The following is a 23,139-nucleotide window of genomic DNA, read 5'->3' on the forward strand; positions in this document are numbered from 1 at the left end:
GTCCCGCATGCGCCACCGTCTCTTGTGTGGATTAATCATAAATTTTAAGCGCACCGAGTCCATCACGTCATCCCGTAGACCGCCCAGTTCTCCACCCAATCTTCTCCCTTTCCATTGAATCTCAACTCTTTTTTAAAAAATTATTTTCTTTCTCTATTTTTATAATTTTATATGATGATTACATATAATAATATATTAGCTATGTTATTTTTATTATATTTAATTGACTTGTAATGCAATAGATTGATTTGCAAAGTACTTTCTATAAATACAAAATATACGTATAATTTTTTTAAAAATTATGAAATACTGGTTTTATTGCGCTAAAAATTACTACACGTAGAGTAATTTTATAATTCATCTGTAGCATAATACATTTGATTTTTTCTAAAAATTATTTAATTTGAATTGAGTGTATGCATCATAACACGTTGAATTATACTATACTTAAATTTTTTGCAGAGAACTGAAAAAATATATCTTAAAATTTTAAAATGCATGTAGAATAAAATAAAAAGAAAAATATAATAAATTATAGCTTAACATAATTTTACTTTATTATCCAGTAGCTCAAAAAGTTGTCTCAAACTATTTTATGATTTTATTTTTAACTTATCATAATAATTCATTATTAAAAAGACTAGCAAGACAATATACATTTATAAGTAAATTATAATGTGAGAACGTATAAATTATAAACAAGTAAAATACTAAATTATATCATACCGTAGTCATAAAAAAGGATTTTTTTTCTTTTTTTAACTATTAAGTTTAACAACGTATTTTTATAATAACTTGTAAAATAAAATTACATAATAATAGTAAATCAGAAAAATGCCAGAGGACATAAGAGGCAAATTGGATATTGGTCACAAACCGTCTCTAGTAAGTGGCAAAGAATTTTATGATCGCTACCCGAAATTCCAAGTTTGAATTCTAATTATTATTTCTAAAAGACTAAATGAAGCGGATAACATGCTACCTTTCTATTAAAAGAAAGAAAAAAATGGATATCGGTCCACGATGACGTGGTGGACCTGGTGCAGGCGCTAGTTTCTCGTAAATCCCCCACGTCACCGCCCTCCCCTCGCCGCAGAGGGGAGCGAAACGCCGCGATGAAGCGCCGCGAGTATTTAAACCCCCTGCCCCCCGCGCGAGAGATTCCTCGGCGCGCGCCGCTAACGTGCGCCGCGGCTCCGCTCCCTCGTCCTCCTCCTCCTCCTCCTCGGCTCCTGCCAACAAGAACAACGGCGCACGCGATGGTGGTGGGCCCCATCGGCGGCGATTAAATGAGCGAGGACACCGCGCCGATCCGCTCGTTATTATGAGCGCATTCAAATGCCCCAACCTCCCCCTCATCCGCTCCTTCTCATATTCATGTGCTCGTGCTCTTCCTCGTCCTCGTCCTCGTCCTCGTCCTCGTGGTGTGAGCTCCCCCCCCTCGCCCCCTCCCCTAGGGTTTCCTCGGATCCCCCGATCTCCTCCTCGCCCCTTCTCCTGTGAGTTCCCTCCCCCCGCACCTACCCTTTTGCCCCGATTCTTGCTTGTTTTGCTGGGGTTTTTTTTTTTTTTTTTTTTTTTTTTTTTTTTTGGCCCGATTAGGGCTCGATCGAGGTGCTTGCGTGGAGTTTGCGGGGTAGTGGTCGTGGACGCTCGTTTCGTGTTCGGTAAACCTGATTTGTGTTTTGTAGTATGATGGAGGTGAGCTCGAAATTGAGTAGTGGAAGTTGCGGTGCTTTTAGAATTCGTGGCTGTTTTAGGTGTTTATGATGAAAGTTTTATTGTGTTTTGGCCTTGTTTCTGGAACGAATGGTGGAAATGAGCCCCCGCTCGAAGTTTAGTACTGGGAAGTTGAGATGCTGCGTATTAGTGTCTGTTTTAGATATCTATGGTGATCTGTTCGACGTTTGGAGCATTATATTGTGATTTGATCTTGTTTTGAGCAAATGATGCTCTTGCATGCTCAACTGGTAGAAGAGAGCTAAAATTTAAGTAATGGAAGTTGAGTTGATTCGAATTGCTGTGCGTTTACTGTTTAGTTAGTTATAATGGTTGATTCGTAGTGAGGGGCGGCGCTCAATTGTGCTTTTATCTTACTTTTTTTTAGAAAATATGATGCCGTCGCAATTTAACTGAGGGGAGTGAGCTGTAGTTTGCTAGTTTCTAAGTAGACGACATGAAAGATTTGGTTAGAAACACAGCGAGCAAAATATGCCCGGTTTTTCATAGAAAGAATACATTGGTTAAGACACAGATGTATGCCGAAAGGGATTGGCGTGAACGGCGTCAAGTAACTCATGCAGTATTACAATTATGATTTTCATTATCGGCATTAATTTTTGAGAAACTCATTGTCAAAATTATTGTTAGCTGGAAATGTCATTGTTGTGTGTGATCTGATATATTATGTCCTTTTTTTTTGCAATATAGCTGAGAGTATAGTACCATCTGCTCATACATTCATGGAGGTTGCCAAAGAAGCTCTACGACATGCTTCGGCAAATCATGAACGCACTGCCATAATATCTGACCAGAAAAGTTACAGTTATGCTCAGATTGTAGCATCTGCTTTGGATATTTCCAACATTTTAAGCAACAAATGGATTGAAAATGTAAGTATAGCTTCCTTCTCCGTTGTCTATCTCTACATTTGAACAAATGGATAAGCCTGTTAGCTCAAAATGGCCCATTACTGCTGCAAATTAGCAAGTACTATTAATGTTAAATTTTCTGTAATATGTTTCCCAGTGCCATTTTGGGCCTTTCTCCACCCTTTTTTATTTGTTTATGTTTTCATCTCACCTATTAGCAAATACTCATTTGCATCTGTTTGTCTTATGTCACCGTAACACCATAAAGAACCCTCTATCATTTTGCTCTTCATTCAAGCTACTCACGCCGGAGAGTTCATAACATTTTCATTTCTGTTCCACTCATCTTCTAGATATTTAGTATTTAGTTTTGGCTCAATTCCCATACAGCGACAATGGGGGATATTGTCATCGATGTAGTTTATCTTGTAAATTCTAAGCTTGTTTCAGCAATGAATAATTTTTGTTTTGTTAAATATCAGCCTAGATATATCATTGCACGCTTATCACTTGGAATATGCTTATGATATATGGTAGTATATTATTGATGAATAATTTGATCCGATGGTTTAGATGCATCATAGCTGCGAAGCTGGAAATTCTCCTGTTGAAGACATCAATGGAAAAAGCAGCCTTCATGGGACTCGTGTGGGGATTGTGGCTAAACCTTCTCCTGAATTTGTTGCTGGAATCTTAGGAACTTGGCTTTCTGGTGGAGTTGCTGTTCCAATTGCCCTCAGCTATCCAGAAGCAGAGATTTTGCATGTGATGAATGATTCGGTTTGTACTCAATATTCAACTCTTACCAACTTAAGCTATGACATCAGATAATTGTGGAACAGACAACCAAGGTTTTAAGTGCCCGTCGGCATAGGCCGTATCCACCGTGCCGTACCGTGCCAACAAGATATCGGCACGATACAGACCCCGTGTCGATGGCACAGCTCAAAACCCTCTATTCTTTAAATTAGGAAGTAATTTCCTCAATAATGTTCAAAAGATACGATAAAAAGACATAATAAATAGTTAGAATATTTTGTTGCTAAAGAAAATAAATATTTCATGCTATATGTGTCGACACACAAGAATTTTTTTAACCGGCACGCACCGTGCCGTACCGTGCCGGCAAGTTTTCGGCATGACCCCGTGCCACGGCACTTAAATCCTTGCAGACAGCTAATTGGTTGATTGTTGGGGATCATAGATATGCGTATTAAAAATAATGAATTACATTTGGGAAGTGTTGGCATCATTTATACACTGAGAATTTGACTTTTTTCCCTGGGATACTTGTCCCTGATACTTTTGCTCTTATTCTCTGGACTTATTTGAAGCCGATGTGTTAATAGAGTTGTCAATTCTTGGTGGAAGCTAGATAGCACTAGTTGATTTCTAATTCAGAGAGATTGAGAGTAGAATCTTTTGTAGTTAAGTCAGACATTTTCTTGTATATGTTTTGTAGAAAGTACAAACATATTTTTATCTGTATATATCACAGTATGAGAGTGCCCATGTGTTATAGGTCATGTGCTTGTAAGATGCTATCTTTAGATTCTGAAAGTTTGTTGCGATTTTGTACCATTGAGATATTCTTCTCGGATGAGGACCAACTAAACATGATTAGATTGCTTATCACATTGGGATTTTGATTGATTCACCTGGTACATTTATCTGGATATTTCAGGAAAATAAGGCAGTGCATTCTTTTGCTTTTGAGCTTGCTTGCTCCTGCACATTTACTATATAAAAAGCGCATACATTCTGTGACACTCTAATTTGTAGGATATTTCCATCATTCTGAGCACTCAAGAGCATCAAGAAGTTATGGAGAACGTGGCCGCTAAATGTTCTGCTCGACTCTCTCTTCTTCCTGCAGTCACCAGTATGACTCCAAAGAAGGATCCAGATGAACTTTCAGAGACCAAACTAACCACGTCAACTTCTGCTCTGGTGGCAAAACTTGATGAGTCAAGAAAAGATGCAGGTATCATTTTTTTTGCTATTATGGTTCCTCCTGGTATCTTGTAAAGATGTCTTGGTTGTGATTCTGAGATTGTTATTGGACCATTAACGATCATAAAATGTTCAAGATATTGTTTGACCTCAAAAGGATGTTCTTATTCTCTAGGGTAAGAAAATCATTTTTTTTTAAAAAAAAAATGGAAGAGGTGCCAAAATATTTGTATATATATGTATCTTCTGTTCTTACTGTTGTGGTGCATATGCCAGGTGTTCATCTTACTAGTTAGAAGGAACACCGTTCGACCTATTATCCTGGCATTTAAAACTGAGCAGTATTATTACACTATCTCTCAACTTCAGACTGCTTCGTATATTCAACGAGCATATTACTTTTCTAGAGATCATCACAGAAACTTTACTGTATTCATGAGCCAAACAATCTTACAACAATTGCTCTACTTAGAGTTTTGTAATGATAAGGTTTTAAAGATAAAAAAAAGAACAACAGAAGAGTAAATGATCTTTGAAATGCAGGTGATGACCCTGCCCTAATTCTTTACACAAGTGGTACAACTGGTAAACCGAAAGGTGTAGTCCACACTCACAGGAGTATTATTTCTCAGGTACTATGCAAATAAAACTTATAATTCTACTTATTAGAAACTTAGACTTGTGTTCTTCACGTTCTAAGTTTCTTATGCTTCTTTGCTGTTTTTGCAACTAAGTGTTGTAGTTAAGCTATAATTCTTCTAGAATGATTTAATCCTTCATACTTCCCAGGTAGAAGATATCCAAGAAACCAATTGTTTTTTAAAATTTTTTTAGAAACTTCAAACAATCTAGACTATATGTAATGTATGCGCCATCAACTATTTGCTTTTACATTGATTGTGAGGAAAGACTAAAGCCTTTATAATTTAGGAGTATTCTTGACTCTCTTTCCCGGCCTCCCTCTCATAAGGGTAAGTATTATCACAAACAAGCTCTCTTACTGTGGGAAAATTGGAGAAGAGCACTCTTCTAACATAACCTTTAAGACATTGTAACATAAAATGTTCAAGCTAAGAAATTCTGTATATTAACTACAAAGTTTGTATGTTTTAGCTCATGATTTCTTGACATAATTAAGGATGCTTTGATTTCTAGGCAAGCTGATGATGGCATATGTGCCGCATATGAATCGACTTGCCTAATGTCTTCATTTATCAGCATGTTGGGAATTAACTTTTGCTGCAAATTTATTTTCTTGCTCCCAGAAATATGGGCTCAACCTACCAAATTCTTGGATTATATTTTTTAGAATATTTTCCTGCTGTACTATATTTTGTAGCGATTCCATTTATAATGAGATGAGGTGTCTGAAGGATTATATATTACTTATTCTAGATTATATGTCTATTACTCGATGAGTATAATTAGCTACATATTGTGATTAAGATGTTAGTTGCTGTTAATGCATAATTTGCGTTAGTGTTTCTGATTTTTTGCCGAACTGTGGCATTTACAATCTTCTGTTGGCTTGTTTGCAGGTCCAAATTCTGACGGAGGCATGGGAATATACAATTGCTGATCAGTTCCTGCATTGTTTACCTTTACACCATATCCACCATGATTTCGTCTTATTCAGGAATTAATAAATTTTTGTATTCACTGTGATTCAAACCATACGATATGTCTACCTTCAAATTCCAATTTCTTTGAGTAGGATGTATGGATAGTTCATCTATTATCCTGATATTGTGACTTAGTCTTTGAATTTTACTTAGAATAAGCTTTTTCTGCATTATTTAGTTTTGTGGCCAGGGATTGGATGGCGACATATAAGGAAGTGCAGGACTAAAATGTTTAAGTGATAAATTTGGTGACTAAGTTACAATATTGGGATATCACAGGGAGGATTGATAAATATCTTTTACTCTTTTATTTTTGGTTTAAGTACATTTTGACCATGCATGCATCATATGGACCTGCAATATTTGTTGCTTAGGTTTGTTATTTAATCAAGGAATATCATCTCGTTTTTTTTTTTTTATTTTAAATATTCTTCGCATACATTAACTTCTTTTTTCTTTCTCTTTTCTTCTGAAACCCTTAACTTCTGCTTTACACGTCCATGGTCTTTTCAATGCTTTACTCGCTCCTCTTTATGCTGGATCAGTGGTAAATTTTCTGCTTTCTGAAGACTTTATATATCAGATTGATATGATTTATGTTCAGATAAAAGCTAATCTTGTATTTCATTATGTGACTGGTAAATTGTTGTAATTTTCGTTGAGCCCATAAGACTCCATATCCTTCAATCATTGGGAAGAGTTCCTTATATATAGTGTATTGGCATGTTATTTGGTCAAGAACCTATAGATACACAATTTTTTTTATCAAAATTTTAGCTACGGATCTGTTATGCACTAATCATGTTTGATATGTTTGAAATTTTGTAAATGCAGGTTGAGTTCATGCCAAAATTTAGTGTACGTGGTGTATGGCAGCGGTGGCGTGAATCGTACCCGAAAGATGGTAGCAAAGCTGATGACGCTATTACCTTGTTTACTGGAGTAAGATCAAATTTTGAAGTATATACATGGCGATTTACATTTTCAGAATATTCATACTTGTCTATTTTCTCAGTTTCCACCTAAAAAATTCATACTTGTTATTCTACTATATTTTCTTTTGACTTCAAAAGCTTTAGAGTAAATGCCGCATTGTATTTTTTGTTCATTGAGAGCTCAAAATATAGTTCCGAAATGGGGTTCTCATGAAAGATATTGTAGATTTCATAGTTGATAAAGCCGCAGAGTCTCAAACTGTTGATTATGATCTTATTCCAACTTGATTTTGTTGATTTCTTATATGCGGACAGTTTTAACTTTTGCTTGAACTATCAATGTACGAAGATTTTGTTTTTTCCAAAAATTATCTTACCCAATTATTACATGGACTTTCATTATCCATTGTTTTAGGTTCCAACAATGTATACTAGGCTTCTTCAAGGATATGAAGCTATGGACCCTGATCTGCAAGCAGCTTCTGCATCTGCTGCCAATCATTTGCGTCTCATGGTAAGCACGCCGACATCTTTGTAGCTTCTACTGTTAAGGAAGTGAAGTATTTGAAGCTTGCCGCTAGATAATGTTGTCTGTTGGGGGTTTTCACTAATCAGTCTTAATCGAATTTGTGACCAAACAGAGTCTTTCTGTTAATTTGGTGTGGCTTAAATCAGCAACTTAGGTTGGTTCCAAATAAACTGAACCAAATAATAATAATTTAATACCATGTTAATAATTGGACAACTGTAGTGCTTAATCGCTACATCCGTATAAAAGGCTTGACGGATAGGATTGGATTAAATACCCTTTAAATAGAAGGGACAATGGATGTATTCAATCAAATCCAGACAGAATAAACCAACCTAGCCAGAACAAATTTTTACCAACCTAGCCAGAACAATTTTTTCAATATGGTTCTGTCTATTTATGTCTATGATTTTGGTTTTTGGCTCGGTTTGTAACCAAAAGAAAAGAAAAAGAAACCCAAAATACCAAATTGAACCAACCAATGCTCACCCTACTGTAGATTGTTAATGCTCGCTAGCTGCTCTGAATGGTGTTACAGAGACCAAACAGTCTTTTGAAGATATATTCATAATTTTGATGTGATTGAAAATTTTCTTCTCTAGATGTGTGGTTCATCGGCACTTCCATACCCAATTATGAAACAATGGGAAGAGATAACAGGGCATCGCCTTTTAGAACGCTATGGAATGACAGAGGTCAGTTTTCATACCACTGAACCTCTAACCTTAAAGCAACCTGCTTCATAGCCTTGATAAAATCATATGAATAGTAGTTTTACAGTTTATGCTGATGAGTAGATGTTAACAGTTTGTCATGGCGCTGTCTAATCCATTGCATGGTATCCGAAAAGGAGGCACAGTTGGCAAACCTCTTCCTCGTGTTGAGGTGAGTTGAAAAACTTTTGAGGGCATTACTAGATTCGTACATCTTAATAGTTATTGCATTGTTCTAATTTTTTGTTAATCGTCTACATGCTTCTCCTTTATTTTTACTTGTCCATGAAGATCCGATGATAGCTTTATATAATGAAGTTTAGGTCAAGATAATTACAGAGGACGGCAGTGAAACTACAACTGGAGTGGGAGAACTTTGTGTGAGAAGTCCATCTCTGTTTAAAGAATATTGGAAACAACCAGAGGTATGATCAGTTCTGCTGTTTTTGTCCTATTTTTTGTGAACAGGCATTCTAACTAATGAAATTTATTGAGGTTGTGTTCATGTTTCATTTTTTTCCCCCACGATTTTGGTCTCAGATAACAAAGGCGTCATTTATTGACGGTGGTTTCTTCAAGACTGGTGATACAGTTACAGTGGATGAGGACAGCTACTACATAATATTAGGACGTAAGTTATATCGATTCCATAAATTGTTCATCTTTTTCGTTGATTTGATATTTCCTCAGTCATAATGAACTTATTTATCATGAGTAACTGTCAGTTTTCTGGTTATGTATAAAGTATATAAGCTTCTACTATAGTGAGCTTTGTTAGTTTCCTACTCCTGTTTTGCACTCCTTTTTGCATCATGTTGTGTATTACAGACGCTACTACATAATATACTAGATATCTACAATTAGCTTTTGTGTTCAAAATTGTTTCACCGTGGTGAATGGTCTTGCTGGCGATATTATTATTGCCTCTAGTTCTGCTGAAAATGAATGATAGTTCAATGAAATAAGTCTGTGGAGCACTTTAGTCTATAAAAATGTGAATATGTGTTCTAGATTCTTTGATCTCCCTACTTTATGTACATTCTTTTCTAAATTTTTTAAATATTTGTAATGATATTCCAATTGAGAGTGACAAGTAGAATTGGCAAACATAATACTCAAAAGTCCAGTCAAAACAGGAAAGGAAGGCATTAAACAAAAAGTAGATTGATGCTTGCGCAAATATTTGTACTGAATCATATCATTATTTCTCTTTAAGATCTTGATGGTTCTACAAAATAATCAAACTAATTCTAGTATGTTCTAGTTGATATTAGTATGTTTTAGTTGATAATTCACATTTATACATTTTGCCACTATTTATGAGCCACGATGAGATCATTATTTCTTTTTTGCTTTTTTCACTCTCCTTTTCTCATTAATTCTGGTAATCCAATGGACAGGTACTAATGCTGATATCATGAAAGTCGGTGGATATAAACTTTCTGCATTGGAAATTGAGGCAGTAATTCTAGAGGCAAGTGGTACATGTCATAGCAAGTGGTACATGTCATAAAGTACTCTTTCTTATAAATGGTTACCAGCCAATCTTCCCATTTCCTTTGTTTTAAAATGTGCACTGTCATGAATATGTTACCATTGTAGTTAGCATAGATTACATAAATTTGAGCCACATTTTAGTTAGCAATGACGCCGAGAAGGTAAGAAATGAAAAAGAAAAATCAATTTGGAGATTTAACCCATAATCGTACAAAAGATTATCAGAGCATACCCCTTTACGGGCATTTACAAACTTGTAAAGTTTATAAATTTTGTATTTACCTATTTATCTATTGAAGTTTAAAAACTTTCTGATTCTTCTGTGACTGAGCTCACATAGGTTAAATTTGTTTTTGTCAGCACGAGGCCGTGTCAGAGTGCTGCGTATTGGGCTTACCCGACAAGGACTACGGTGAAGTTGTCTGCGCAATAATTGTGCCTCAGGAAGAAGCAAAGAAAAAAGCTGAACAAGAGCTTAAACCGGCCCTTAGCTTGGAGGAATTAAGGAGCTGGTCCACGGAGAGACTAGCGCCATACAAGGTTCTTTTTAAGACAATTCTTTTATCTTATTTGCATAAAACTTTCATATTCCATTCTCTTTTAGGTTTTCTTGTAGATAAAATTGCAAAAATAGACAAGCAATCTTCCGTTATTGACATTTCACTTAGAAGTTTTCTTTTGTTTAGTGCAATCCTGAAGTGAGCTGATGTTTGATGATCTTAGTTGCAGATCTCTCTTGCGTGATCCTTTGTAGTGCACTGCTCACTTGTATTATTTCCTCTCTAGTAAGGCTATAAAGCATGAGCCGTTCTATAGAAGTTGTGATTTTCACATTGCTTCCCCTCCTCGCAGAAAATCTTAAACCTACATTCTTCATTTTATACATAGTACCCCATCCCCATTGACCTATGAGCAAAGTGAGATATATATATATAGCCTAGCGAACGCTAGTGTAAGGAGCCTAAATGATGCAAAATCATAGTTTCAGGAGGTAGTATAGCGGCTTTCTATATTTTTAGGTGACCGAGTGAAAATCACAACATTTAGAGGGTTAGTTTCACCCATTGTAACCTTTTCTACTTTGCCGTTTTGGCTCGAAGGTGCATCATCAAATATACTGTACACGAATCCAATAAAAGCTCCATTGTGCTTACCGCATATATCTGATTAGTTCTTATTTGTGTGTCAGATACCAACGCGATTGTTTCTGTGGGACTCGCTTCCTCGAAATGCCATGGGAAAGGTAGATATATGGTTCCAATAATTGTCGCCGAAACTTGCTTCTTTCCACCCCCCCTCATTTTTCCTTTTTATTTCATAAAGCGGCTTACTGACTTTCTCTTTACAGGTGAACAAGAAAGAGCTGAAGAAATTATTGGCAGGGGAATCATAAATGCAGCTATTAAAAAGATGTAGCTTACAACTGGTCAATCCTCCCACCCAGTTGGCCTCAAACTGGGTTAGTCGCGCTCGAATAAAGCCCTCCCACTTTCTCTCTTTTTTTCCTCTAGCATCATCTCATCTACCAGATAACTAATTATTGATATTGTAGCAAAGTTAGTGTAGAAATACCTATGCACGTACTAAGCTATTGAACCTAGCTATTTATGTTGTATCTTTTCCTTATCTCTCGTATACCAAGTTCTGGTTGGAACATCATTTTATGTCTAAAGACCTAGAAGCACCAGATCATCTCCATATATCTATCCAAAATAATTAAGAAGTGGAAATGCTTGACGAAGCTTGGTATTATTATCACCATAGAAAGTAGCTTGTATAGTTCTTCAGAAAAATGATTGTTGAAATGTTATCTTTCAATGAACCCAATAAACTCCTCGTTTCTTTTAAGAGTAAAATAATCTAAATTTATACACCCAGCTACATGTTACTACCATGAATTAACATTTAAGATGCCTACTGAAACTACAATTACATGCAATGGAATCGCAAAGTTAAATAGCGAAGTCCCAAGTTTGAAGTTGCTACTACTAATCTTTTCCACATGTTTGTACATAAAACTTGGATTTAAATACAAATTCCCTTAACCCCAGTAATTTGCTTTATTATCTCTGTCGACATACAGGATTAAGGATATGGGAACCAAGCACAATCCTTTACTCCTTAAATCCTTCTTTGGCTCATCACAAGCATCCTGATCCTGTGATTGATGTAGCAAACACTAAGTTAATTCTTAACTTATCTGGTGCCAACCATTACCACTTACAAAAGGAAAAGAAAAAGAAAAGAAAAAGAAAAAGCATTTCACAATCCACACATTAATACCCATGAAATTATTCTCCAATTGCTGTTAAAAAAAAAGAAGAAGAAGCACAGAAAAGGAGGGCATGAAGAACTTCACAGGCTTCAAAGCACTGATAAATCTTCTTGTCAAAAGCCAATCATGCTTATTTTTCCATATTTGAATTTTTTTTAAAAAAAAAGAGGCTGCAAAAGATGAATCTTGGTGCGAAACTTTTTTTAAGGGGCCATAAATTTAATGAAACGAAGAATTAATATTTACCTGGAACTGGACTTCATGAGAAACGTCATTCCTCTCATCTTTTTCCTGAGACGAATCTACTCTAATTAGTTAGATTTTTATAGTAATCTAATTGAATGCTTTTGGCGATCGTGGCTAATCACGGGGAGCTGATATTCACGTATCTAATTTTGATAGCGACAGAACAACTTTCTTTTTTTTTTTTTTTTGAGAGAGAGATAGGTAGCACGCTACCCGCTTCGTTTATTTTATTCAGAAATGAGCTTAGCTAGAAATGTGAATCAACTAGGATTCGAATTTGGGTTTCGGGTACCAACCACCAAGCTCTTTGCCACTTGCTCTAGGGACGGTCGGTGACAGAACAACTTTCTATTTCTACCTCTTGAAAGGTGAAAGTTAATGACTATTATTATTCACTTTTTAAGGGATAGAGCAGTTAATGTTATCTTTACTTTTTCTATTCCTAACAAAAAAAATTTAGTGGTAATTTTACTCTCTTTATAATCAAAACTGGTTTGTAATTCCTTGATTTGTAACAAAAGTGCTCCATACTTCACCAATTTCCGAAAGGAATAATAAACTGTTAACGTACCAAAAAGAAAACCTTCAAAACCATATGCATTTTTGCTTGCTAAAAAAGATGAAGTACGCATCATGAATTTTCATCTTGTATGTTCAAAATAGTTTTCTGCATATCATCACAAAAGAAAAAAAAAAAAAAAAAAAAAACTACTTACAAGCTGCCTCGAATTTGTTGATCCATCAACCAAGTGTGGTAAGCACAGGGCCTGCATTAAAAAAAAAAAAAGAAAAAAAAAAGAGATGTGAAATGATTGGGGGTATAATCAATAAATAGAAAGCATGAGAAAATAATAATAAGGCACTAATAAAAACCAATATATATATATAGAGTCCGGCTACTATACTTTTATGAGTACGATCGCTTTCGTACTCATAAGTTGTTTTCGATGATAGAGTTTTCGAGTCGACGATCCATACCGTCAAACGTTATCTATAGCATTTAAAACTTATAGAAATCAAATTTCATAATTTTTCGACATCATTTACCTTACGATCAAAAGGTTACAAAATTGACAGTTTTTAACGGCCGTATGGGATACTTGCTAGTTTAACGGTCTAAAAGAATCGAAATCATTTGAATTTTTAATAAAAAATTCTATTCACTACCTAGATAAAGATCAATAACTCCGATCTTAAATTGAAGAATCCGATCATCCATTTTTAGGACGTTGTTTGATTTCGACTGTTCATTTTATACTTGCTTGATGGAATTTATTATGATTTTGAAAAATTACGAAATTTATTTTTTAGAAGTTTCAAATATTCTAGATCATATTTAACAGAGTAGATCGTCGATTTGGAAGTCCCATTATCGAAAACAACTTATGAGTACGAAGGGCCTAATACTCATAAGAGTATAGTAGCTCTACTCTATATATATATATATATAGAGAGAGAGAGAGAGAGAGAGAGAGAGAGAGAGAGATGGACTGGGCTACTATTAGTAGCAAAATTTCATTGTTGCTACCAATTTTTTAGCCTTTGGATCAACTCTTTTTATTATTTCTAACCATTGGATTAAATACTATAACCCAGTGGAAACCATTCAACCCTAGGGAGACCACTCAACTCTAACCAACTAATATTATCCCGACCCTATAAATTTTCATCCAAGAGTTAAAAAATTGATAGCAAAAAAAGCGTTTTACTATTAATAGTATTCCAACCTAATTCAATATATATATANATTTTTTTTTGTTTTTTTTGAGAGAAATAGGTAGCATGCTACCCGCTTTGTTTATTTCATTTAGAAATAAACTTAGCTAGAAATATGACTCAACTAGAATTCGAACTTGAGATCTCGAATATCAACCACCAAATCCTTTGTCACTTACGCTAGGGACGGTAAGCCAAAATATATACTACTACACCAAATAACAGTGCTACATACACTTTATTTTGTGCATGCTCTTAATTAGTCCCAAAAGGATCTTCTCACTACTTAATTTGTGTTCCTGGTGTTAGAGAGGGAGAGAGAGAGAGAGAGAGAGAGAGACCTCAATTTGATGATGGAGGAATCTGATGTAGCCAATGGCTTCTTGTAGTACAGATGCTGTGTCAGTCTGAAAAAAAAAACTCCACTATCAATTATCAATTATATATATCATTACTTTAGAATATTATAAAAAAAATAAAAAGATGGACAACAAATATAAAATTTTTCCGGGCTATCATCCGCTTAATCTGAGTATTTAATCTTTAAAATTTTAATTTATTTGAGTGAGTATTTTGATAGGTTACCATTTCAGATTTTGGGGTGTTGCTTATTTCAATCAGTTTAATTATAATGTTTCATGTGATCCATGTGTTTAGTGTAACTCAGATTTTTTTTAAAAAAACAAATTAGATAATCGCGTCAAAATGGGTCGTAGGTTAGATAAATTTCATACATTTTTCACCTTTTCGGTGTTATTAATTATTATATTTTTATGCTTTTATTATTATATATGAAGCACTAAGGTAATTTGTGCACTCTATGATATAATTTAGGATTTTTTTTGCAAATAGTCCTCTGATAAAATTTTATTTTAAAACTAGCCTGAACAAATTTATAAGTGCAAAAATGACTCTACTACTGTCACGCAAGCACCACGTAGGCGGGCTGAGAGCTTGGTTGGCAAGTTGAACACGGTGAATCATTCACCGTGTTTCATATTTCTATTTATATTCCTTTTCTTCTCTTTTAGGAATGTAAACGGGTCAGATTTGGATCGGATTTTCAAAAATCCGAAATCGAATCCAAAAATCAAATAAAAACCCGAACATGTATCTGAGCCCGCTGGGTTTTAAAATCCATACCCATATTTATATATTAAAGTTATATGAGTATGGATTTTTAAAACCCGCGGGGTTCATATTCGGGTTCGGGTTTTAATTTGATTTTCGGATTTGGGTTCCGATTTTAATTTGATTTTCGGATTCGGGTTCGGATTTTAATTTGATTTTCGGATTCGAATTCGGATTTTTGAAAACCCGATCCAAATCCGACCCGTTGACATCCCTAAAAGAAAAAAAAAGGAATATAAATATAAATATGAAACACGGTGATCACCGTGTTTGAACACGATGAATGATTCACCGTGTTCAACTTGCCAACCAGACACCCAGTCCGCGCACGGGGCGCTTGCGTGGCGCCTGCGTGGCAGTAGTAGGGTCATTTTTGCAATTATAAATTTATTAGAGCTAATTTTAAAATAAAGTTTTTTCAGGGGCCATTTGCAAAAAAAAACCCCTATAATTTGCCTTAGTCATGAGCAATAAATACCTTTCCAAATGGTGAAACAAGTTGGTGAAGAGCTGTTATTCTATCTCCTAACTTCTCCTTTCTCACCTGATAAAAAATTAAAGAGTACTTTATTATTATTATTATTATTATTATTATTATTATACTCTCTAATATTTACATCTTGTGATATATTGATACTAGAGAGAGAGAGAGAGAGAGAGTGTGTGTGTGTGTGTGTGTGAGTGTGAATATGTACAAAAATAATGGTCAAAACAAAACCTTGATACTTGGTTGTGACACGGAGGAGATTTGGACTCTTGCCTTTTTGAGAGCTGAACCAGTTGTGCTGTTGCACTACAAAAAGCAGAAAAATTATTAAAAAAAGAAGGAAAAAAAAAAGTTAAGAACTCGTACAAATCTCTCCAAAGCTTCACCTTTTTACATGAGATTGGCACTATTAAATCAACAGAACTCCTCACGTACATATAAAAAAAGCTAAACTACAGAAAATTTTATGTCAAAACTTAATTTTTTACTGTTCTTTTTTGTCATTTAAAAATCTATATTTTGCTCTCTTGTAAAATAAATAATATTCACTTCACCCCCTACTGTTAGTGATCCGTTAGGATTCCGTTATAAAATATTTTTTTATGCCAAAAAAAGCCTCCACCCTCTCTACTGTTGTTTCGCTCTCCTCCGCCTCACCCTCCTCCACTGCCTCGCCCTCGCTCGCATCTCCGTCTGCGCCTACAAACACCCCCTCGCCCTCCGCCGCTTAGCCTTCGTCCTCGTTGTTCTTGCCCACCTCTCCATCCAAGCCCATCTCGATTTCCTCTCTACTGTCGCCGAAATGGAGGGGCGACGAGGGTGCAAGAGGAGAAGGGGAGCAAGTGGAGAAAAAAATGGAGAGTAACCGCAGCCGATCGAGGCGCGAACTGCGGCCGATCGAGACGGCGGATGAGCAAGATGAAGGAGAAGATAAAATGATGAAGGACAAAATGATCATTTTGTCATCACAGTTCATACCGTACTAACTTGTGAACATTTTTTATTTTACAAGGGGACAAAGTGTAGATTTTTAAATAACAGGGGAGAAAATGAAAAATCGAATTTTAACAGAAAAATTTTATATAATTTAAGCTATAAAAAATTAAAAGAAAAAAGAAAAAGAAAATGAACGAGAAACAAAATGAAAGAGTACATAATAATAGATACTATGTACAAGTTCTAAGCAAATATGGAAGGACATGCAAATTAACTTGTAGTTGCACTATTTGGATTAAAAAAAACAAAAAAAAACAAACGAATGGTTGATTGCAAATTTAATGGCGAAGTTTGACCTGAATTTTAATTTCAGCCTTAATTAGCATGCATTAATTCCAATCCGAACAAATAACTCGGTCTCTAAAAGTTTAGCTTGATCTCAATTTTCTCCCCGCTGTCATATTTTTAACAATTAAGTCACTTAAAGTAGAATTTCAAGTTTGTAAAGTAAAGCTTCTACAAACCTTACATGGACTATAGACCACTTTAAATCTTCTACTCAAGCTTTCAAAAATTTTGATTTTACTATCCAATCTTTTAATATATTTGATTTGGGTAAATCAACGACACTTTAACTTCAAAATTTAAGCTAATTGCTTATTTTTAATAAATTTATGGTTATGAGAATCATATAAAATATACTAACTAAATCTATAAAGATAAATAATTAATGCATTTAAATTTTGAAGTTGAAACGTTGTTGACCGATCAAATCAATCAAATTGAAAGGTTGGACAGTAAAATCAAACTTTTGAAATATTGGATAGCCAAATCAAAATGATCCACAGCTCAAGTAAGTTCCATAAATCTTTACCAAAAAAGAAGAAGAAGAAGAAGAAGAAGAAGCAGCAGTAGAATCAAATAGCATGTTGCTAATTAATGGTAGAATATTAATCCCCTTAGTATACCTGATCAGATGAAATTTCTAGTGGTAGATTGTTGCTATCTGGCTTGCTCTTTGAGATATCCAACATGCTGCTGCTACTGCTGCTTAAACTTGTTGTGGCACAAGAATTAATAGAAGAAGCATGTAGAGCATGGCTCCAAAATGGAGCCCTCATTGTGATTTGAATATCCTCAGTTTTATTTTGATACATGAAGCCACTTTCATAGCCCTCTTGTTTTGGACCAACTATGTTGGTGTTTGGTGGTGGGTACAGCACCTGATCCTTCCAATTCTCCACCAACTTGGGTTGGAAATGAGGAGCAAAGCTGCTGCTGATCATCCTATCATCATCATCATCTTCTTCTTCTTCTTTTTCTTCTACCAATCCATCCCTGTGAGTCACCAACTAAAACTGTTGTTAAAGTGTAGCTCATCACCAAAATACAAGTTAAGAAATAAGTTAAAAAATAAGAGACATGCTTGAACTACTTAGATTGAAAGTTCAGGTCTTTTCATAAGGCTAATAGTTAGATAGATAGATAGAGATGTTAAGACTAATCTTGACTAGTTACTACTAACTTGATCTTTTGGATAACATGCATGGTATCAGAGTCTGACTAGAGAAAGAGAGAGTAAGAGAGAGAGATAGATATGCTAATTAAGACTAATTTTGGCTAGTTACTACTATGTTGATCTCTTGGACAACATGGTATCAGAGTCTGTCTAGAGAGAGAGAGAGAGATCTAGAGAGAGAGAGAGAGAGAGAGAGAGAGAGAGAGAGAGAGAGAGAGAGATTATTACAGCAGTAGTTGGCTCCATGACTTTGGAAAAATTTGATTATCCTGCCTGTAGAGGGTGGTATTAGGAAGATTGGATTGATTTGTGTAGTGAGTATACATAGAAGAAGATGAACATGACGACGGCGATGATGATGACGACGACAAAGATGAAAAAGATGATGATGGTGGTGGTGGTGGTGCTGAAGAGGAGGAGGAAGAAGGTTGTTGTGGGGAGTCTTGAGCTTGTGATCTTAGCCTATTCATGTTCCACCAGCTAGGGTTTTTCTCCTACATATCATTTGTTGCACAAGAGAGCTAGCAAAACAATATTCCTAGCTCTTCATGACCTTATTATTACTCATGATGTAGCTCTCTATCAATCTTCCTATGTTTGCTTTGATTCTCCTACATCACCACTAAGTCTTGGAGATGAGCCACAATACTTTGTTTGGAAGAACATGTGGTCTCATGTAGTGCTTTTGTTTTTTTGCCTTCTTTTACACCCCCTCTTTAATTAGTAAATAATTTTATAGTGCTAAATTAGTTACTAGACAATCTCTAATTAAGTTAATTTTTGGGAAAACTTCAAAAACCCCCCCTGTGGTTTCACACTTTTTCATTTTAGTACCCTTTGGTTTAAAGTTTATCAAGTTAGTACCCTGTAGTTTCTCACTTTATCACTTTAGTATCCTGTGGTTTAAAGTGTATCAAGTTAGTACCCTGTAGTTTTGCACTTTATCACTTTAGTACCCTGTGATTTAAAAAACCACAGGGTACTAACTTGATACAAAATTAAAACCACAGGGTACTAAAGTGATAAAGTGCAAAACCACAGGGTACTAACTTGATACACTTTAAACCACAGGGTACTAAAGTGATAAAGTGAGAAACCACGGGATACTAACTTGATACATTTTAAACCACAGGGTACTAAAGTGAAAAAAATTGAAACCACAAGGGGGGTTTTTGAAGTTTTCCCTTAATTTTTTAAGTAATATGATATCAGGCCTGAGCTCCTTTAGTTGATATATCCAATTATAATTCTCTAGCCCAGTGGTGTAGCATTGTGCTCTGTATAGGACTTAACTCTTATACTTCCGATTGGCAAACTGACTTTGAAACCAAATATAACGATCGAATCCACAAACATTAACAACTTATTGGGTCCAAACATGCAATTTAAAATGCTTAAATTTAGTTATTAGAATTAAAGACTCTGATCCTTGTATATTTAATCCTGTCTCTTTTTTTATCAAATGTGAGACTATCGGAGTGTCACATTTTCTGCACAATTTCATATAGAATCAATCTTTTCGATAACACCTGGAAATTATTGTTCCACTTTCTTATTAGTATTCAACTTTCCTCTTTTCTTCTTTCATGTTTTCATCTTTTGCTTTGTCACAAAGTGGGCCAGTAAAGGAAATTGCAGTGTTTTCAAACTAAAAGGGAGTGTACATTGGTAGGTGGTGAATTCATAGAATGGGTGCATGGGAGAAGCACAGGGTTAGGGTTAGGGTTAGGGTTAGGGTTAGTACATAGCAATATAGCATGTTCTCTAGTCACTTTTTTTTTGTTCAACTTGGTGATTTGGACACTAGGAAATGACAGGGCACGGGTCCATCTCATTTGGGCACAATTTAGCCGTTTATTGGGAGGATTGGGACCATACTAATGTAGGCTTTTTGATAGAGAATATATATAGAGAGAGCAGGACAAATATGCTATTAGGAGCACGGAAATCTTCCGTGCTTCTAAATTATTTTCAATAATGAAACTTTCAAATTGACGATAGATTCCGTTAGACTTGATCTAACATATTTAAAGTATCTAGAAATTTAATATTGCATTTTTTATATAATTTATCTATTGATCAAAATGGTTCAAAATTAATAATCTTTAACCCTTTGATGTGTGCCTTTTATATATTTAACAGTGTCGAAGTATTTAAATCAAAAAAAATTTGGATAGAAAATTTTTTATACTATCTACAACAAGATCAATATCTTTGATCGAAAATTTTAGTGCTACATCATAACTTTTTGAGAGAATTTTATTTTTAGCCATCCATTTTTAGTCATTTCGATCACTAAGTAAATGATATCGAAAATTCATAAAATTTATTTTCTAGATATTTTAAATATACTAGATCAAATTTAACAGAGTTGGTTGTCGATTCGGAAGTTTAATTATCGAAAACTGGGTTAGAAATACGGAGGCCTCCGTGCTCCTAATAACACACAGGTCATACTCTATATATATCTCCATCGTTAGATTATTTCTTTCACCGTTTGTTATGCAAGTGTGGACAGTTGATTGAGCAATCTCATGTTGGAGATCGTCCCCGTCAAATTTTTTTTTATTTTTGGGGGGTTAGATGCCCTTTTTTGGCTTAATTTTAAAAATTCTCCTATCACTTTAAGTGATGCCTCATTTACCCTATGTATTAATATTAGGTCAATTACTCCCCTACATTTTGTTAAATATTATTTCAAATAAGATATGATATTATTCCACATCTTACTATCTTAGCATCTATCTAATTGACAACTTAAAAAATAAATAAAAACTAGACAAAAGAGATCTCTTCTTATTTTGCTAATATTGAACAATGTTAATCAATTTATATAATTATACTATATTAATTATAACTAATTTATCAGTCCATTTGCTTGCATAAAATTTTATAGCCGAATTCAATAATTATCTCAATATTTTTTAATTTTGAAGTCTTGGGAAATTTTAAATCTCTCGTAATGGGTCCGCACACTACAGGGAATTTTTGTCCGGTGTGCCTTTGTCGCTTCCAAAGCTCCCCTTATCTTTATACAATTATGGGAAAACTTCAAAAAAAATCCATGTGGTTTCACACTTTTTCATTTTAGTGCCCTATGATTTAAAATGTATCAAGTTAGTATCCTGTGTTTTCTCACTTTATCACTTTAGTATCCTGTGGTTTAAAGCGTATCAAGTTAGTACACTGTGGTTTTGCACTTTATCACTTTAGTACCCTGTGATTGCACACTTTATCATTTTAGTACCCTATAGTTTCAAAAACCACAGGGTACTAACTTGATACAAAATTAAAATCACAGAGTACTAAAGTGATAAAGTACAAAACCACAGAGTGCTAACTTGATACACTTTAAACTACAGAGTACTAAAGTGATAAAGTGAGAAACCACAGGGTACTAACTTGATACATTTTAAACCACATGATACTAAAGTGAAAAAAATAGAAACCACAAGGGGAGTTTTTGAAGTTTTCCCTACATTTATTATTGCTAAAATTATTTTCGTCTAGAAAAATAGTTTTTTTATATGTTTGGTTTCACATAAAATAGATATTTTTTAAGCCTAGTTTTACATATTTTGAAAGAAATTTTTTGAGTTTCCCCTACCTTTCTTCGAGCGGAAAATGAAAATTTAAGGAGACAAATCATAGCTCAAAATGATTCTTGCACGTGGGTTCGAGTTCAGATTGGATATGTACCCGACTCTAAATCTGTCTTATTCTTTTTTGTTTGATATTCAAATTCGAAACTATATCCGTTTAATATAGGATAAGCATGTACCTTTCGGACTGGGATTCAGATAAAATTTCGGATATCCATATCTATTAACAACCCTATCCACAAGAGTAGCATTAGCTTTTGCTAAAAACACCACATTTTCCCTGTTGTGGACCCCTTTATTAAAGTTTAATTGTGTTCTCTCGCAGCAAGAATATTGATTATTTTGATAGTTAATATTAAGATTCCTCCGCAGAGATTATGTTATTTTAAGATCTTTTTTTGGCGTTACATATGAAGAGATAAATACTAATGATCATACTTCTTGTAAAGTTTCACATTTGCCTCCATCTTGTTATAAATTTCAGTTAAATCTACCACAAGAGAATCCCAGAAAGTTCAATCATAAACAAAAGTTGAGCAATGACTATTACACATGCAGAAGCAAACTTTTTATCTCCTTTAACTCTGTTTTTGCTGGTACTAAGGTTCTCACTTTTGGCTTGCTTTAGATTTTCTTTCTTCCTTTCTTTTTTTTTTTTTCTCTCTATCTTCTTTAGCTTTTTTACAAACCCTTTATGCCAAAAAAGCTCCATCATCGTATCACTGAGCACCATCGTACTGATTCCGGAATCCAATTTAGTCCACCATTGCTAATAACTTATTAGATCCAAACTAAAGATCCAAAATACTCCAACCCTACTATAAAGAATAGAATTCTTGATCTTTATATGTCAAATCAAAATCTCTTTCGCATCCGGTGTGGAACTATTGGGTCACAATTCCCGTGTGATCGCTTGTCTCCTTTACTATGAACATAAACCCAAAATCCAGCATCTAAGTATGAGTACTAGGGACCGACGTTTCCTAGAGCAAGTGGCAAAAGGTTTGATGGGTGATACCCGAGGTCCCAAGTTCGAATCTTAGTTGATTCACATTTCTAGCTAAGTTTATTTCTAAATGAAATGAACGAAGCGTCTATCTCTCTCTCTCTCTCAAAAAAAAAAAAAAAAAAAAAAAAAAAAGTATGAGCACTAGGGAGTGAAATGCAAAACTCTAGAAAAGTGTAGTGTCTTAAGTGGTAATTGGCCCATTCTACCAAAGAAGAAAAAATAAAGGGGAAGAGGAGGAAGAGTTGGCGCTTTAACAAAATGCAAGATTGTAATTAACACACCTTTTTATTGCCAAAAGATGATTGAGACAGGTTATGAAGTGCAGAGATTTTTTCTTTCTAAAGAAAAGGAGACGGAAAGACGCAGTGAGTGAAACAT

The 23,139-nt window shown here is 34.8% G+C and overlaps 2 protein-coding genes across 6 annotated transcripts; one reads left to right on the top strand and one right to left on the bottom strand.

Moving 5' to 3' along the window:
* On the top strand, positions 1,150-11,512 carry LOC109713239 (malonate--CoA ligase). Its single transcript, XM_020237239.1, has 17 exons — positions 1,150-1,499; positions 2,431-2,612; positions 3,165-3,371; positions 4,374-4,575; positions 5,088-5,176; positions 6,083-6,152; positions 6,661-6,713; positions 7,001-7,108; positions 7,517-7,615; positions 8,233-8,325; positions 8,438-8,515; positions 8,667-8,768; positions 8,884-8,974; positions 9,744-9,817; positions 10,201-10,380; positions 11,030-11,083; positions 11,189-11,512. Exons 1-17 carry the CDS (start codon positions 1,325-1,327, stop codon positions 11,231-11,233), a joined length of 1,902 nt encoding a protein of 633 aa, XP_020092828.1. The 5' UTR covers positions 1,150-1,324; the 3' UTR covers positions 11,234-11,512.
* Positions 11,659-18,851, bottom strand: LOC109713244 (transcription factor bHLH68-like). 5 transcript variants are annotated; one of them, XM_020237263.1, is made up of 8 exons: positions 18,379-18,851; positions 17,600-17,969; positions 15,927-16,001; positions 15,687-15,752; positions 14,419-14,484; positions 13,078-13,128; positions 12,362-12,417; positions 11,659-11,998 (listed from the first exon to the last, which is right to left on the bottom strand). In XM_020237263.1, exons 1-8 carry the CDS (start codon positions 18,618-18,620, stop codon positions 11,962-11,964), a joined length of 963 nt encoding a protein of 320 aa, XP_020092852.1. In that variant the 5' UTR covers positions 18,621-18,851; the 3' UTR covers positions 11,659-11,961. The 5 variants fall into 5 exon arrangements, with proteins under 5 accessions (XP_020092852.1, XP_020092832.1, XP_020092859.1 ...); XM_020237243.1 differs by having other exon boundaries at positions 12,362-12,406; positions 18,379-18,850; XM_020237270.1 differs by having other exon boundaries at positions 12,362-12,406; positions 17,600-17,983; positions 18,379-18,537.

Source organism: Ananas comosus, linkage group 1 (assembly GCF_001540865.1).
Source record: "Ananas comosus cultivar F153 linkage group 1, ASM154086v1, whole genome shotgun sequence".
Classification (NCBI taxonomy): Eukaryota; Viridiplantae; Streptophyta; class Magnoliopsida; order Poales; family Bromeliaceae; genus Ananas; species Ananas comosus.